General features: G+C 42.1%; 1 protein-coding gene across 1 annotated transcript; it reads left to right on the top strand.

Annotated features, from left to right (window-relative positions):
- Nucleotides 1-604: 604 nt before the first annotated feature.
- TMEM14A (transmembrane protein 14A) lies at nucleotides 605-15,968 on the top strand. Its single transcript, XM_004044193.4, has 5 exons — nucleotides 605-781; nucleotides 6,630-6,715; nucleotides 11,198-11,299; nucleotides 13,460-13,547; nucleotides 15,391-15,968. Exons 2-5 carry the CDS (start codon nucleotides 6,646-6,648, stop codon nucleotides 15,428-15,430), a joined length of 300 nt encoding a protein of 99 aa, XP_004044241.1. The 5' UTR covers nucleotides 605-781; nucleotides 6,630-6,645; the 3' UTR covers nucleotides 15,431-15,968.
- Nucleotides 15,969-16,524: the final 556 nt, after the last annotated feature.

The following is a 16,524-nucleotide window of genomic DNA, read 5'->3' on the forward strand; positions in this document are numbered from 1 at the left end:
GATTGCCTTGGATTAGGCAAGGTTTTAAGGGCTTTCCAACTCTGGAATTCTATACCTTTCCCAGTAGATATCTAAACCCAGCAAATCCTGGGCCTGAAGTTTAAAACTAGGATCCTCGTCTCCCAACCACATCTAGATGATCCCATAGTGTAATGAAGGGTGCTTGGGCTTTGACACCAGGCAAACTTGGATTTTGACCTGGGACAACTAAGTCACTTGACCTCACTGAACCTTAGCTCTCTCCACTGACAGTGGGGACAGTCTGCTGGAGGGTGTGTAGAAGACCTCGGGTTGCCTTTTGGAGGTTCTGGAAATGTCCCTTGAAAGATGAATGGAGTTAATTTAAAAATCTTCGCCTTCTGTAATTTTGGCTTCTTGCAAACACGCTTCCTGCCAGTCCTGCTCCGTCAGGCGGGAGGCAGCAAACCCCAGCCCTGGCTCCAGGACAGGGCCGAAGGCAGGATAGACGGAGCAACGGGTCCGGCTGCCGCCGGGATGTTGCAGCACAGGGCCTCCTGGCTGCCTGGCCTACAGGCCGCCCGGATTCAGCCGGAGGGCATGGACCAGGCGGAGTCCTGCAAGGCGAGAAGGGACATAGCGCATGCGCGCGGCAGGGAGGGCGTTTCCAGGAGGGAGCGGCCTTTGCTCAGCGCGAGACGGCTGGGCGCCGAGTGGGACAGCGCTGGTGCGGAGACTGCTTCCGGACTCCAGGTACCGCGCTTGGCGGCAGCTGGCCCCAGACTTCTGTCTTTTCAGCTGCAGAGAAGGCTCGGGGCTGCAGGTGAGCTGTGCATCCCGCAATGGAGACCTTCCTGCTCTGAATTTTCTTACAAAACTGCAGAAATATAAGGGGCGTTGCTTAGCGGGCATCCCCTCCCCCGCGCCAAACCTGTACAGCAAACGATGATGCAGAGGACCTTGAGGGGATTTTGCAGGGCATCGGTCTTACCTCCGCGGTATCATTTTTCTCCTCCTCCCGAGTTTCTGCCTTCTGGTATCCCTAAATATCCCACCTATCCTGCCTCCTACCTTCCTGGAACTGGGGTGGTGGGGTGGGCTCATGGACCATTGCAAAATGCTTGGCAGGATTTTAACCTCAGCACCACCCAGACCCCACTCGAAAATGTGCCTTTTGTGCCCTCCAAGAGCTCAAGGGTAGGTAATTGTTATATCTTTAGCATGTGAAAATGCTTTTTATATAACAGTTCACCGAAAATCTCTTAGTTTTCCGAATTTTGGAGGATTTGGGGCGGGCAGCGAGGCTGTCCCCTGTCACCTTGTTTTGTACCTGGTATGGTAAATCGTTTTGCTGCATTGCATCCAAGATGCGTTTTAGTCCTTCCAAGGCTTGAGCATCACATTTGTGATGAGAGCGTGTGATGTGCTGTGCACATCCTCTCCCAGCTTATCTCTTCCATGTTAACACAGCCTCTGGCTTTAATGTGTGCTTCTGGCCTGGCCACATGGCTCTGTCATGGAATAGGTGATTCTTTTGTCTGAATATTCTCTGTGAGAACAGAATCTTCTTGCAAGCATTGGGAGTAGATTTATTTTGCCTCTTTAGAACAACAGTCAGTTCACTAAGGAGATTAAGGGGCTACCTGTTTCCTGGCAATAAAGCTGTATTGGGTAGGTCAGTTACAGAATGTCTTCAGGCAGAAGCTGTTCCTTTGGTTCACTCACTCATTTATTCATTTAACAAGTATTTTAAGTACTTGCCTTGTGCATGGCAGGGTTCTTGGTGCTGTGAGGAGGACAAAGATAAACTGAACCTTGGTTTGCCCTCAAGGAGCTTGGCTGGCTGAGAGTTGAGAGAATCCCAACCAAGTAAAAGGGTATTGGTCCTCAAGAGAAGATCGCAGGAAGAGCTGGGGGGCTCAGGATGGAGTGGAATTAATCTTTCACAACAGCTACTTAGCTTTAGGAGAAAATTAGGTCTAGAAGTTACACCTGATAATGAAAGAACTCTCATAAGCTTCAGATCTGTATGTAAGGGTGTTTTCCGGACTGTGTGTTGGGCATCTCAGACTGAATACATTCTAAACACGTCCCATCATTCCTAGCCACCTCCCTCTTCCCCCTGCCACACACCTGCTGCTGTTCCCATGTTCTCTGTCTCAGGGAATAGCATGAGGCTCCCCGACTCCTTACTTCTCCTAATGGTCTAAGCCAGATACCTAGGGGTGAGTCATCTCTAATTCACCCCTGACTTTCCCTTCCCGCCTCAAATTCAATTCTGCTGATTCTACCTCCTGAACTTCTGAAATCTGTCCACCTTCTCTCCATTCTCATTGCCATTTCTCTAGATAAGCCTACCGTTATCAACTAAGCTCTTGCTTACTTTACTGCAACAGCTTCCCGATTTATCTCCCTGCCTCACTTCACAACCCATCTTCACTACTGCAACTGGGAAGTGCTTGCTGGAATTTAAATCTGATTGTGAGGCTTCCTTCAGTGATCCTTCATTGCCCTTGGGACGGAACCAGACTCCCTTTACGGGGCTTATGTGGGTGTACAGCCCTGTCTTTCTCACTGGCACCCTCTCTTTTCATAAGCCCCTTGCACTTTTCATTTTGAGAACATGCTTTCTTGTGCCATTAGGGCCTTGCACATGCGCTCCCTTCTGCCAGGAACACCCTTCCTTGCACCCTCTTCACTTGACTTATTCATGCTCCCCTGTAGGGTAAATGCACCTGACAGCAATAATTAAAGCATACCCTTAGAATGACCCTGTGTGGCAGATGAACCTGAATGTGTTTTCTGAACTAGGGAACCCAGGCCTGCCCAACCAGAGATTTATTTCTTGTCTATGAAGAACATCTGAGCCCCTGCCCCACCTTTCCCATAGAACAGGGGCCATACGGGGAATTGAGGCCTTGAATTTTGAGTTAAATCGAGGTTGCCAGGTGGAGGTCATTGAGGGGAGGGTGTTAAGTGAAAATGCTGCATAAATTGCATGATGTTTGCAAGCGGTTGTTTTCCTGCCCAGCTCACCACCACTGGACTCCCTCCTCTGTTTGTAAGCCCCTAATGGGTCTCTTTTGGCCTCTTGAACCTGTTGCCTTCCTTATTGAGGTTAATAGGGGTTTGGCACAACATCTCTCCAAGGTCGCAGCTGGGACCCTGTCTTATCTGGGCATCCTTAGGCTCCCAGTCCTTGCTGGGTGCCACTCCTTGTTATGGTACCTACACCTCTCCTCTCAGGGTTCATTCACACATCTGCCTCCTGCTGCTGTGTTGTACTATAGTTCCTGGAGGACCAAGGCCATGTCTTAGCACTTACCATTGATTTCTGCTGCCTTGCCTAAAGAAAATGCTAAATAAATAGCTGTTAAGTCGAATTGAGTACAAATATATGTTATAATACTATGGTATGATTCATTAACTAAATTACAAATTCACCCTACCTCAGTTTTCTCAGTGTGCTGAAATAGTAATAGCCTTACACACGTCAAGCTTAAAATAGGTGTAAGGGTGAATGAGAAGAATAATCATTATTATTGGAGCAGCTAATATTTGTTGAGTGCTCAGTATGTGCAAGGCACTGTTCTAAGTGCTTTACAGTATTAACTCATTTAATTCTCAGAACAATCCTATAAGGTAGATATTTTTGTTATCCCTATTTTAAAGGTGGAGAAACTGAGTTATTGAGGTTCCACAGCTAGTAAGTGGTGGTATCCGATTTGAAGATAAGCATACTTTATAGCATATGGTTAGCTCCTTTAGAAAGATAGTAAGTAGGATCAAACATGAGAAGTTCATGGGGCTGAACATTGTAAGTTACCAGATGGAACGCAGTGCCCTGTGGTCACAACTTTAAGCTATGAAGAGCATGTGATTGATCCAGAATTGAAAACTCTGAAGAACATGTTTGGTTTACATATTCACTTTTTTCAGCAGCTAACTCAGTTATCAGAGGTGATGTTGCACAGAAGTTAGGACTGAGACTTCCCTAAGTCAGAAATCTTTGTTTTGCTGTATAACCTTCAGGGATTGCTTGCATTCTCTGTGTGCCACTTTCCTCATCTGGAAAATGAGGATAATCATGATAGTACATACCATAGGGTGTGGTCATGATTACATGAGTAGATACATGTAAGGCACCTAGAATGCCTTAGAATGGCACCTAGCACATAGTAATTGCTCAAAAACATTACAACCTCTCTATTATTATTATTTGTTTAGCCATCATTCAGTCAGCAAACGGTTTTTGGACCCAGGTTCTCCCTACATGCTACATCATACTGTACCACTTCTCGGCCACAGATGAGCTCTCCTGTTTTAATTCTCCTTCCTGCAGATGCTGAGCATTTTTCAGTGTTGCCTCCTTTTTGGTGCTGTCATCTCCTGTGCCTCAGATTCCCTCCCCCATACCCTTCCTCATAGTAAGTTCTAGTGGATGACTCTGAAATCAGCTCAAAATTCTTCTTCTTCTTCTTCTTCTTTTTTTTTTGAGATGCCCAGGCTGGAGTGCAGTGGCACGATCACAGTTCACTGCAACCTCTGCCTTGCAGGCTCAAGGGATTTTCCGGTCTCAGCCTCCTGAGTAGCTGGGATTACAGACATGCACCACCATGCCACACCCGGGTAATTTGTTGTATATTTAGTAGAGACGGGATTTCACCATGTTGACCGGGCTGGTCTCAAACTCCTGACCTCAAGTGATCCACCAGCCTCTGCCTTCCAAAGTGCTAGGATTACAGGTGTGAGCTACCTTGCCTGGCCCCTTTTTCTGTTCTACATTAATTTATTACCAATTGATAGTGGGAGATAAAAGGCCCATTAACCTAAATGATAAGCAATGAGAAAATTGTAAAAATATGCAAGGAATCTCATGTACCATTCCTCACATTTACAAAGATAATTACCTTCCCTGTGGAGGAAATATAGATGTGAGAAAGCTCAGAAATAAAGGCACCACTAGGGGGTCTTAGAACTTAAAAAGCTGTAAAGAACTCCAGAACTCTTTTCATCTATTCTCCTAACTTGCAGGGAGAGTTGAGGGTGAGGGAGGGGCATGGTCCGAGGCCCAGTGGCCACATCTCTAGCCTGTGGCTGGCACGCTATCTACTGCATCTGAGAGAATTTTGGGCAGGGTTTCAGTGGAACTTCTCACCACTGGGTATGTTTCAGCTGCTGCTATGATGCACAGTAGGATGTCATTGTCATCCATTTAACTTCATGCTGGGGCTATATTGTATTCTTTAGTGATTTGCCATTGATGAAGTGTGGATGTCTCTGCTACCACAGAAGAGCTATCTTGCAAGGAAACTAATGACAAAGCCATTGTTTAAACTGAATTAGTCAATCTCCAAGAAGACATCCATCTGTAAAGAATGAGAGGACTAATATCTGTACAGACATGAAAGAATTATAAGATTGAGTTGTGGAAGTTAAGGAATTTAGAGGAGGAAGAAGCCATTTGCTCCAGATCACTTTGATAGTACAGACTAGAGTCAAGGAAATTAGGAGGTAATTAATAAGGGTAGAAGTCAGGGGAGAAGGTTCAAAGGGAGGTGGGATACAGGGGATAGTCGGGCTTTTGGAGGTGGACAGGGAGAGAGGACATTTCAGGCATGGAAGTGAAAAGTGAAGATTGTAGTGTCACAGTTCAGTAAAGAGACCTGGCTGACCAGAGCAGAAGTTTTATTTGGGTAAATGGAAAGAATTGAACAGCTGAGAGTATGGCAGATCTTGAAGACAGGCAGAGGAGAATCAGCTTGAGGTATCCCCCAGAGTGTGCTTAACAGTGATGAGGATGAAGGGGAAAGTAGAGGGTTGGGAGAGGTGAAGTTTGAACCTCTTTTTTCCCTTGAGACAGGGTGTCACTCTGTCATCCAGGCTTGAGTGCAGTGGCACAATCACAGCTCATTGCAACCTCAACCTCCAGGGCTCAAGCAATCCTCCCAACTCAGCATCCTGAGTAGCTGGGACCACAGGTGCATGCCATCACACCCAGCTAATTTTTTGTATTTTTACTAGAGATGGGGTTTTGCCATGTTGATCAGGTTGGTCTCAAATTCCTGGGCTTAAGCCATCTACCTGCCTTGGTCTTCCCAAGTACTAGGATTACAGGCGTGAGCACCATGCCTGACCGAACTTCCCTTTCTTTAGTAGACTAGAGAAATTAATTTCTGTAATTCTGTGGAATGCCTTTGTATTAGTCATTCTCACACTGCTCTAAATAACTACCTGAGACTTGGTAATTTATGAAGAAAAGAGGTTTAATCAACTCAACTTCCGCAGGCTGTACAGGAGGCGTGGCTGGAGAAGCCTCAGGAAACTTATAATCATGGTGGAAGGCAAAGAGGAAGCAAGCATGTCTTCACATGGTGACAGGAAGGGGAGAGCGCGTGAAGGGGGAAGTGCTACATGCTTTCAAACATCCAGATCTTGTGAGAACTTTATTTCATGGAACAGCACTAGGGGGATGTTGCTAAACCATTAGAAACCACCCGCGTGATCCAGTCACCTCCCACCAGGCCCCACCTCCAACACTCAGGATCACAATTCAACATGAAATTTGGGTGGGAGCACACAGCCAAACCATATAAGCATATCATTTTTAGATACATTCCCTCCCCAAAACTTTTTATTTTGTATAATTTGTCCTTTCCCCCTTGCTTTAGAATTGCAACCTTGCCAATGGACCTGATCGGTTTTGGTTATGCAGCCCTCGTAACATTTGGAAGCATTTTTGGATATAAGCGGAGAGGTAAGCCTAACCCAGATTTTCATGAAAGGGAATTAGTGGGGGTTTGGAGGTTGTGCTAGGTCATCTGAGGCTCTGTAAGTAGGATGAGAAGCTAAAGATGCCTTAGAGGTGGCTGAAGACCAGCGTGTCTTGGAAGGGACTCATGAAAGGAAGAGGCTTCCATGGGGCTGGGCACGACAGAGTGTTCCAACCTGGGGGTTCTGGGCCTCTCTTCCACCACAAAACTCTCACTTCACTTCATTATGAGTTGCATAGTTAATTGATTTAATCTCCCTCAGGACCACTGCTTATTATTGAATGAGGATTTTTTTTTTTTTGCTTTACATAATCGTGGTACCAAAAAACTGAGTTATATTGATCCTGTGTGTTGTAATGAAAACATTGTTAAATATTCAGTTACCATATCCGAAGTTGTCTCTTCACCTTTGTCCAAAATCGGGGGGAAAAAAAACTCAGGTAATCAATTAAAGAGTTTTCATGGAGAAAAAGGAAAAGTCAAATTTTTAAATTTTACTTTTATTTTAGAATCATTTATAGTCATGATATCTCCTAGTTATGTTTCATATATATATGTATATATATATACACACACACACACAACCTTTAATCATCTTTCTGACAAACTGTCTCTTACGTTTTAATGAAATTTTTTAAATGAAGTTTTTTATTTCAAAGGGTATTGTATTTATGGCAGTGGTTGACTTGAATTTGAGTGAAAAAGCCAGGTCTACATGGTTACCAGTTAGCTTCCTTCCTTAAAGGCTGCTAAGAAGTCAAAGACCAGAAGCACTATATAGCTCTTGTAGCTGGGGGGCTGGCAGGTAGAATTGACCATCATCTACGATTCCTTAAAGCCTGTAATTCACCTTGGATTTTTGTTTGTTGTTTCTGTCTTAATGTATGTATTAGAGATGTGTATTTGAAGGAAAAAAAAAAAAGATGATGGCACCAAAGTAAGACCTGTAAACCAACTACTCAGAGGTTGATGTTTCACAATCTACTTTAAAAAGGACTCAGTTTAAAATGCTGATAAGATTGTTTTTGAAAAAAATTTTCACTGTCAAAGACAATGTCTAAATAACTTCTATTACAGAACAGAAAAGAACATCTGGGCATTTTTGCCTGCCTTTATGAGAGGTGGAAAGAAAGCGGGGAGAGAGATACAGAGTGTGTGTATGTGTGTGTGTGTGTGTGTGTGTGTGTGTGGAAGGAATCATTTTATTCTAACTCACATCTCTTCATTGTTTACCAGCTGGTGGGAACAAATGAAATTACATTAGCTGTGAGGTCTCTGATTTCAAGGGCTTGTTGTCCACCTGCACAATATGGTTCCTTGGCCTCCTGCAAGAGCCCCCCACTAAGTGATCCTGGAAGCCCCTAAGGGTATTATGGGTTCACAAGGAAGCTCACTTTGTAGTATAATGTGGGTTAAAAGCATGGGCCACAGAATCAAGCATTCCTGCATGCCAGTCTTGATGCTGCCTCTTACTAGCACTGATACTCAGGTGAGGTGTTTCAACATCTGGGCCTCAGTTCCTCACCTGTAAATTAATCTGTTAGGATTAAATAAGATGATGCATGGTACACATTTCACATCGTGCCTGGCATAGAATAAAGTTTTAATATTCTTGTTTTTTTCTGCTGCTACTGCCCTGCCAGTGGGAGGTCTGTGAGCCATGAGGCATAATACCTTCTTCTAGTTTTGTACTCTAGTTTTGTATTATGTTCTAAGCTGCCAGTGGCTCGAATGTCTTAAAATGTGTGTGTAAAGTGAGTTAACTCTCCTTTGACTTAGAGCTTCCCTAGGTATGAGTCCTATGTAGCTGGGCCAGGAGACCCTTCTACGGGACAGTTATTGAGAATAATCTTGGGTGGGTGAAAGATGTGATGTCGAAATGGTGTTTGGTGGGAGGACACAGATGTATCCAAATCCTAAACTAGACCAGCTGTGAGACACAAGTTGGGTTAAATGGAGAAGCTGATAGATTTTTATTTTGATGGGGGTACAGTGGGGAGAGAGGGCAGCCAGTGGCAGGACACAGGATGCTGAGCACTGTGCTTGCCTGGGCTCACCCCTCCTCCCAGGTAGGCCTCCAGAGAGGTGGATGACCAAGAAGTTGCTATGATATGGAGGCTCTTCCTAGGCCAGGTAACACCGAGTGCCCAGAGTGAAAGAGGGCCAGATGGCATTCCCTGCCTTGTCCCACACTAGGGCTGAACCAGACCTTACACCTTCCTATTCCAGTTGAAGGGAAGGGCGCTGACACAGCAGCCCCTCCAGAGAGGTGCAGGTGCGCTTGCTGGGCAGGCTGCTATTTGGAGGACCACAAGAGCACCTGCAGGGAAGCTCCCAGATGCATCTTTCAACTCCTTTTAAAACTCTTCTTCCAAGACTGACCCACCCGGATCAAGTATCCCAGGAAGTGGGAAGGAAAGAGCTTAGAGCTGCTTTTCTTGTAGCCCCCACTATGGGGCACTGAGCTTGTTCTCAGGATCTTTGCTTCCTTCCACCAGCGTGGCTTTCTTGTAAAACAGCCCACAGTCCTGCCACCTTCCTCAGGCAAGATGAAATGTCTCAAGAACCTTCCTGGTTCTTGCTGCTGGTGAGTCTGCCCCTGCTGTTTGCTGTCTGATCTCATCAAGACTGAAGTGTAGACACTGCCAGTTTCTGCACATACTTAAGTGTGCGTGTATGGTGGTGGTGGGGAGGGTGGGGTGGGGTGATCCTAACAGTAAATAAATCTTCAGGGTATACAGAAAAGAACATCATAGAATCTCTAGGTGAGAAGACACCTTAATGGTCACCTAGTTGTGCATTTCAGAAAGTGTTTTAATCTCCTTAATATCCTTATCTGGTATCTTCTGCTTGAACATGACCCATAACAGGGGTGCATTAAATCAATATTTATCAAGTGCTCCTATGTACCTGGCCCTGTGTCTCGCCCTGGGGAAACAGCAATCGCTCACAAGTGAGTAAGGGCAGACTGACATTCAGTCCATGAACAGCATATAAATGTATGATCAGGAATAGTGGAAGACTATGATGGGGGCCCTTGTTCAGAATGGTGGGTTGGAGAAGACAACACTTAAGCAGATATCCAAAGGTGAGCTACGCTTGGCCAAGTGAACAGTGCAGAGACAAGCAGTCTGCACAAGGAACAGTATGTCTGAAAGCCATGACGAATAGAGTTTGGTATATTCAGAGAACTGAAAGAAGGCCAGGGTTCCCACAATATAGCAAACTGGATTATTTTTCCTAAGAGCTTTGGAAAGCACTAAGGGTTTTTAATTAGGAGAGTGACCTGTCCAGATGTATGTTTTTAAAAGATCTTCTTACTGTGTTAAGAATAGCTTTTGGGGGAAACAATGTGTAATTTAACATTATCTCCAACTGTAACATTCTAAGCCATTAATTAAACCTGTTTTAAAACTGCTAAAACTTAGAGAGGCTAAGTGACTTAGCCAGAGTCCTTTAGCCAGCAAGTGAAAGAATTAGGACTAGAACCTAGCGTGTTTGTCTTCTCATTCAGGATGCTGCTCTGGTGTGTGTGTGTGTTTGTGTGTTGTATGTGTTGTGTTTGTGTGTTTGTGTGTGTGTGTGTACTGTGTGTGTATGCATGCATGTGCTGCAGTGGTTCTTAACCCTGGCTGCACATTTGAATTTCCAATGGATATTTTAAAAATGAGATACTTTGACCCTACCCCCCCAGGGATTTTAACCTAACAGATTCTAAATAGGGTGAGTTCCATGAAGCAAGGATTGTGTGTGTCTTATTCATAGTGTCACTGGCATGTAACCCACTGTCCAGTGCACAGAAAGTGCTTGGTGTTTGCCACAGTGCTCCGGGGTGGGTGTGTGGGTTGGGGGCTGGGAGTGTACTGGTGGGGTGAGTGCATGGGATAGGGACTGGGTAGCTGGGGTCAGTATTCTGATTCTTCGTCTTTCTTGGTAGGGCCTCTATTAGTCCTTGAGTCCTGACATCTTGAGGCATGAAGGTTTGTTAATTATTCAGGATGGAACCATTGCTTGGTTTGTATAGCACTTCTGTCTTTACCTCTATAAACTAAAAATACCTTTGCATCTTAGTTTTTATCATCACAACCTCGTCGCAAAAAGGAGGCAAAGAGAATAGGAAAAATTAAAAAAGAAGGGCTTAAGGAAGTTAAATAATTGTCCAAGATCATGTAATCAGTGTCCAAGCCACCAGAACAAGGCAGGTTTTCTTATTTCCCCAAGTGACATCTAACCCCACTGCACTGCTGCGCCCTCAGGGCTCCTCTGCCTTGCATTTGGGTTCAGCAGGAAACAGTCATCTCCTAGAAAATATCCATGAAGAGGCCTATTCTTAATTTGGCTTTGTCCAGTTACTGTGCCCAAGTAGGAATACATTTGAAGGTGCCTGTATCATACTAGAAGTAATGGAATGAATTCCTTTCATTTTGGGATTCTCTTTGTGATCTCATATTTTTTTCCCCTTCCAGGTGGTGTTCCATCTTTGATTGCTGGTCTTTTTGTTGGATGTTTGGCCGGCTATGGAGCTTACCGTGTCTCCAATGACAAACGAGATGTAAAAGTGTCACTGTGTAAGTAAGGCATTTTTCCTGGTTACAGAGACTCAAACATTGGAGGTGATCTTTTTGATACCCTATGCTAGATATACTAGAACATATTTAGTCAAATGGCAAATGGCCATATGCATGTGTTGAGGCTGAATACAACACTTATTCCTTTCTAGAAAGACCTGATAAAAAATGATGGTACTGCTACCAGGCCTTCCAACTCAGAAGACTATTTCTATAAAAACTTGTTACTAGAAAAATTGAATTAGGAAAAGCAAGGAATTATTTTCAGATTTTCTGCTAACTCTCCTAAATGCATATTTAGCATAGTTTTTATATTGCTATGGAAATAACTAAAAAAGAGACAGCCTTGCATTATTTCATTTAATTCACAAACATCTTTTAGATTCTGCACTGCCTTAAGACTTAACCTAAAAAAGCAAGGCTGACGCTTTTTTAGCTTCTTCCCTTGTTAAGCTTAATGGGAGAATATCCACAGAAAAAATGGAAACCTGTGTGTTTAAAGTCACCAGGACACTTGACTTTCATCTCACTTGAAAGAGATATACAGTGAAGGTTTAGAAAACTATACCAAGGACATTTTCTCTAGTTGACTTATTATTCAAAGTGCCTTGGTCGTGTATGGAAAAAATATAAATGAAGACAAAATTGTTCTATATTTGAAGGAGAGTGAGAGATTTGGGTTTTTTTTTTTTTTTAGTTATTTTTATAAGGGGCTAGGGATATTTTTAGTAATGAGGTTGTGTTAGATGTATCGGCCAGATGTAGTGATATTAGGATTTTTATTGATATGCATTTAAATAGTTCACAAGTATTTATTGTCAGTCATTTTATTTTTTATATCAATAAACAGTTTTTCTTTGAAAGCTGTTTTTAAATTGTGGCATTGATATCCTAATCTCTTACATAAAACTACCTCTCCCTTCATAGATACAGCTCCAAAAAGGCTGACATGATGCTTCTGAATAAAATACTATTGCTTAGACTATTGTTTAGTCTCCAGGCATCAAATTCTCCAAAATGGAATGCTATAAAACAAAACCAATCAGCCTTCTTTTTAGTATTTTTTTTTTATTAATCAGATCTTACTTGTAAAAGATACATTAACTATTTTCTTTATATTCAGTTAACTGAACATTAATGAGTGTCTCCTGTGGGTCCAAGTGTGCTACTTAGCGTTTCTGAGGGAAGTTGAATAAAGCTCAGTGCTAGCCTTCAAGGAGTGTTCTTTGAATAGAAATTTAGGTTAGAAAAAGACTTTCTTAGCTAGGCGTGGTGGCTCATGCCTGTAATCTCAGCACTTTTGGAGGCTGAGGCCGGTGGATCACTTGAGGCCAGGAGTTCAAGACCAGCCTGGCCAACATAGCAAGACCCTGTCTCTACTAAAAATACAAAAATTAGCTGGATGTGGTTGTATACATGGCTGTAATCTCAGCTACTCGGGAGGCTGAGGCAGGAGAATTGCTTGAACCCGGGAGGTGGAGGTTGCTGTGAGCTGAGATCACGCCACTGTACTCCAGCCTGGGTGACAGAGCAAGACTCTGTCTCAACAACAACAACAACAAAACAAAAAAAAAAAAAAAAAAAGAAAAAGAAAAGGTCTTTCTCTTTTGAAGATATTTCAGGAATGGATTTTAACATGTTTGTTTACTCAGAAACCTTTTCGACGAGGTAGATGATGAAGTGTTTCTTTGTTTGTTCTTTTGTTGTTTTTTTGAGACAGTTTTGCTCTTGTTGCTTAGTCTGGAGTGCAATGGCGTGATCTCAGTTCACCACAACCTCTGCCTCCCCGGTTCAAGCGATTCTCCTGCCTCAGCCTCCCGAGTAGCTGGGATTACAGGCATGTGCCACCATGCCCTGCTAATTTTTTTTGTATTTTTAGTAGAGACGAGGTTTCTCCATGTTGGTCAGACTGGCCTCAAACTCCGGACATCAGGTGATCCACCCACCTCTGCCTCCCAAAGTGCTGGGATTATAGGCGTAAGCCACTGGCCCGGCCATGAAGTGTTTTAATAGAGCACTTTATCTTTTCAAGACAATGGCAACTCAGTACCTATCCATAATAGTTGTAATGTTAGAAAGCTTTAAATGGTACCCACTGTTTTCCCACAAGCATTGATAACCTGTTTGAAACTCTGGTTCATGAATTAGTTTGGTTTTCAGTTACAGCTTTCTTCCTGGCTACCATAATGGGTGTGAGATTTAAGAGGTCCAAGAAAATAATGCCTGCTGGTCTGGTTGCAGGTTTAAGGTAAGTAAAACTATTTTGATCAATACTTTCCTCTGCTGTTGTTTTGAAGTGCTGAATTTTTGGGAAACATCAGTTTTAATTTGAAAGATCAAAGTCCTTTTTGTTATAATAAGCATGACAGTAAAAACCTTAAGATAGCATGGATTCAGTGGGTCTTTGATATTGATGTACCCGTGAACATTCTTATTGGATACGCATAGTGTTGCTGTAGTATCTGGTCACATAGGCATACTTGCCTTTTTTCAGAAGAAAGAGCTAAACTCAGCCTCATTTTTCCTCAAGATTCACCCATCTGCAACAGTAAATGTGTTCATTTAAATCTAATACTCAGTCCCTTTTAGAGAGTTTGACAGAGTGACAGTGTGATACAGTTATTTCAAGTTTTTAAGGGAGAGAAATTTAATATTTTTAAGAGTTTTTAAGAGAGAAGTTTTAATATTTTTTAAAAGATAAACAGAGGGCCTCAAGTTTCTCTTAATTTGATCCAGTAATTCTATCCATGAGATTAAGCATATTACCAAATAAAAATTTAGAGATAACATTTTAAAAATTTCTCCAGAAAGCTGGCTTTATATGTTGAAAGCCATAAACATGTTTATTTCCTTTGATAGACATTTTCACTTTTTGGAATTTATTCCAAAGCAGTGAGATGTGCACAAAGACTGATGTTCATTGCAACTTTATTTCTAGTGAAAACACAATAGACTGAAAAATTAGGAACAACCTAACAGTTCACCAGTAAGGAGATGTTTGAAAAAATGTTTTGTCCATTTAATGGAATATTGAATGAGCATTACATTTTTATGTTTTCAAAAATGATTTGGTGGCATTGGAAAATCTTAGTGACATAATAAGGTATAAAAACAGGATCAAAACAACCACATATAGTGTGATTAAAAAAAGTTTGTGTATAAAAAAACAGGAAGGAAATATTTCAAACTGTTAGTGTTTTTCTGTGGGTGATAGTGTGATGAATAATTGTAATGTTCCTCTTTCTACTTTTGTGTAGAATTTTCTAGTGTGACTATGTATTATGTTTCAGGGAGGGGAGGAGGAGTGTGATTACAAAAGACAGCTTTCCAGTTATAGCCCTGTTCTAAAAGTGATACTTGGTGGTGGGAAGAATCAGAAGTAGGGTTTATGGGCTGGGTGCGGTGGCTCATGCCTGTAATCCCAGCACTTTGGAAGGCTGAGGCGGGTGGATCACTTGAGGTCAGGAGTTCAAGACCAGCCTAGCCAACATGGCAAAACCCCATCTCTACAAAAATTAGCCGAGTGTGGTGGCGGGCACCTGTAATCCCAGCCATTTGGGAGGCTGAGGCAGGAGAATTGCTTGAGCTCAGGAGGTGGAGGTTGCAGTGAGCCGAGACTGCGTCACTATACTCCAGCCTGGGTGACAGAGTGAGACTCCATCAGAAAAAAGAAAAAAAAAAAAAGAAGAAAAAATGAAGTAGGGTTTATGGATCCGGAAGAAGGCCTCAGTTAATAGAAAGTAGCTGAGATTGAATTAGTAACTGCCCCAAGTTGGTCCTTGATTATTTTTTCAAGTTGCTTTATTTTACTAGCTTTTGAAAGTTTGTTTCTTCCCAAACCTTTCTCTTATAAACCCTCATCCAAGGTTTTCAGGACAGCAGGTTCTGATTTTTCCTTATTCATTTAGCGAACATTTTAAAGTGGCTAATTCAGTTATGTCTGGGATGTTTTAATCCTCCAAGGGGTTGAGCTGGGAGAGCCCCCAAGCCAATGATTAGTAACACTACTGGGTAGGCGAGTGCATGGCCCTTTCTGTCTTATGCCAGATAAAAGTGACTCTCCCTTTGTCTTTGTTTTATTTTAAATCCAGCCTCATGATGATCCTGAGACTTGTCTTGTTGCTGCTCTGAGCATCTGGAGGAACAGAAAACTAAGTTCATGTCATCCTGCTGTAATGGGCAGAGCATTTTTTTTTGTATTTAAAAGATAAACTTCAATATGGAATGCTAGAAACACAAATAGCACTGTCACCTCTAATATGAACATTAGTTTGAGGTAGTTTTTTTCTAAAGCAAAAATTTTAACTGTTTTCTAATTGTCAAGCACTATTTTCATTAAAAGTGTCTAATGAATCATGATATACTCTTCCATTTGTTGTGTCTATTTTTTATATATTTGGTATTTTTTGAAAATTCCAAATACTCATGTGTCAAGTAAGCTTAAACTACAACTTGTCACATAAAGGAATTCTTAAGTGGAGTTCACAGAATGCTAATGTATCTATTTTTCATTTGTGTTATATTTGAAATTATTAGAAATTATGCTTTTTCCATTTTAATTGTATTGCTGCCAGTGCTATTTTTTTCTTTAAAAAATTTTTTTCTTAGCACACTCTTATGTCCTAACTGAATGTATTCAGTATTCAAATAAAAGACATTTTGGTTCAAACCTGTTTCTTTCATGTTAGTTTTTCCTCTGAATACTCAAATCATCTTTGACATTTAAATATTCAATTATTAACAAAAAGGGTTGAGAAGGAGGGTTTATTTAAGCCAACATTCTACCTCCTCAGGAGTAGATATTTTTTTCTCTCTGAAAGAGTAACAATTCTGAAACAAACTGATTTTGTTTCAAATTACCACTTTATTTTTAGGCATAGTTATAATTTTTAATGTCCAAGGCACTTTTAGGGCCCAAATTGAACATCGGGAGACCTGAATCCCAGCCCAATTCTTCCACCCACTTGATGCTCTTTGGAAGGTCATTTCCTTTCCTTCTGACTCAGTTTCTCGTTCTTAAGGAGGAATTGAACTAAATGATCAACCCTTTAGAGCTCTAAAAATCTACAGTTCCTATCCTGTTGGTTATGTGCAGTGGTGTCATACTTCAAACCCTTTCTTTAAGTGAAAGCGTAGGGTCCTCAACTGGTAACGGCAGAGTTCATATGGTTTTGTTAGATTGGTTACCTTTCCCAACTGACTTTCAAGGAGGTTGTTAAACTTTC

This window comes from Gorilla gorilla, chromosome 5 (genome assembly GCF_029281585.2).
Source record: "Gorilla gorilla gorilla isolate KB3781 chromosome 5, NHGRI_mGorGor1-v2.1_pri, whole genome shotgun sequence".
NCBI lineage: Eukaryota > Metazoa > Chordata > Mammalia > Primates > Hominidae > Gorilla > Gorilla gorilla.

What these genes read in the sequence shown, in the direction of transcription:
- TMEM14A (XM_004044193.4), top strand. Translation starts at nt 6,646, where the DNA reads ATGGACCTGATCGGTTTTGGTTATGCAGCCCTCGTAACATTTGGAAGC. An exon ending in AGATGTAAAAGTGTCACTGT is followed by an intron (nt 11,300 to 13,459) that starts GTAAGTAAGGCA and finishes TTTGGTTTTCAG; the next exon opens with TTACAGCTTTCTTCCTGGCT. An exon ending in GGTCTGGTTGCAGGTTTAAG is followed by an intron (nt 13,548 to 15,390) that starts GTAAGTAAAACT and finishes TTTTAAATCCAG; the next exon opens with CCTCATGATGATCCTGAGAC.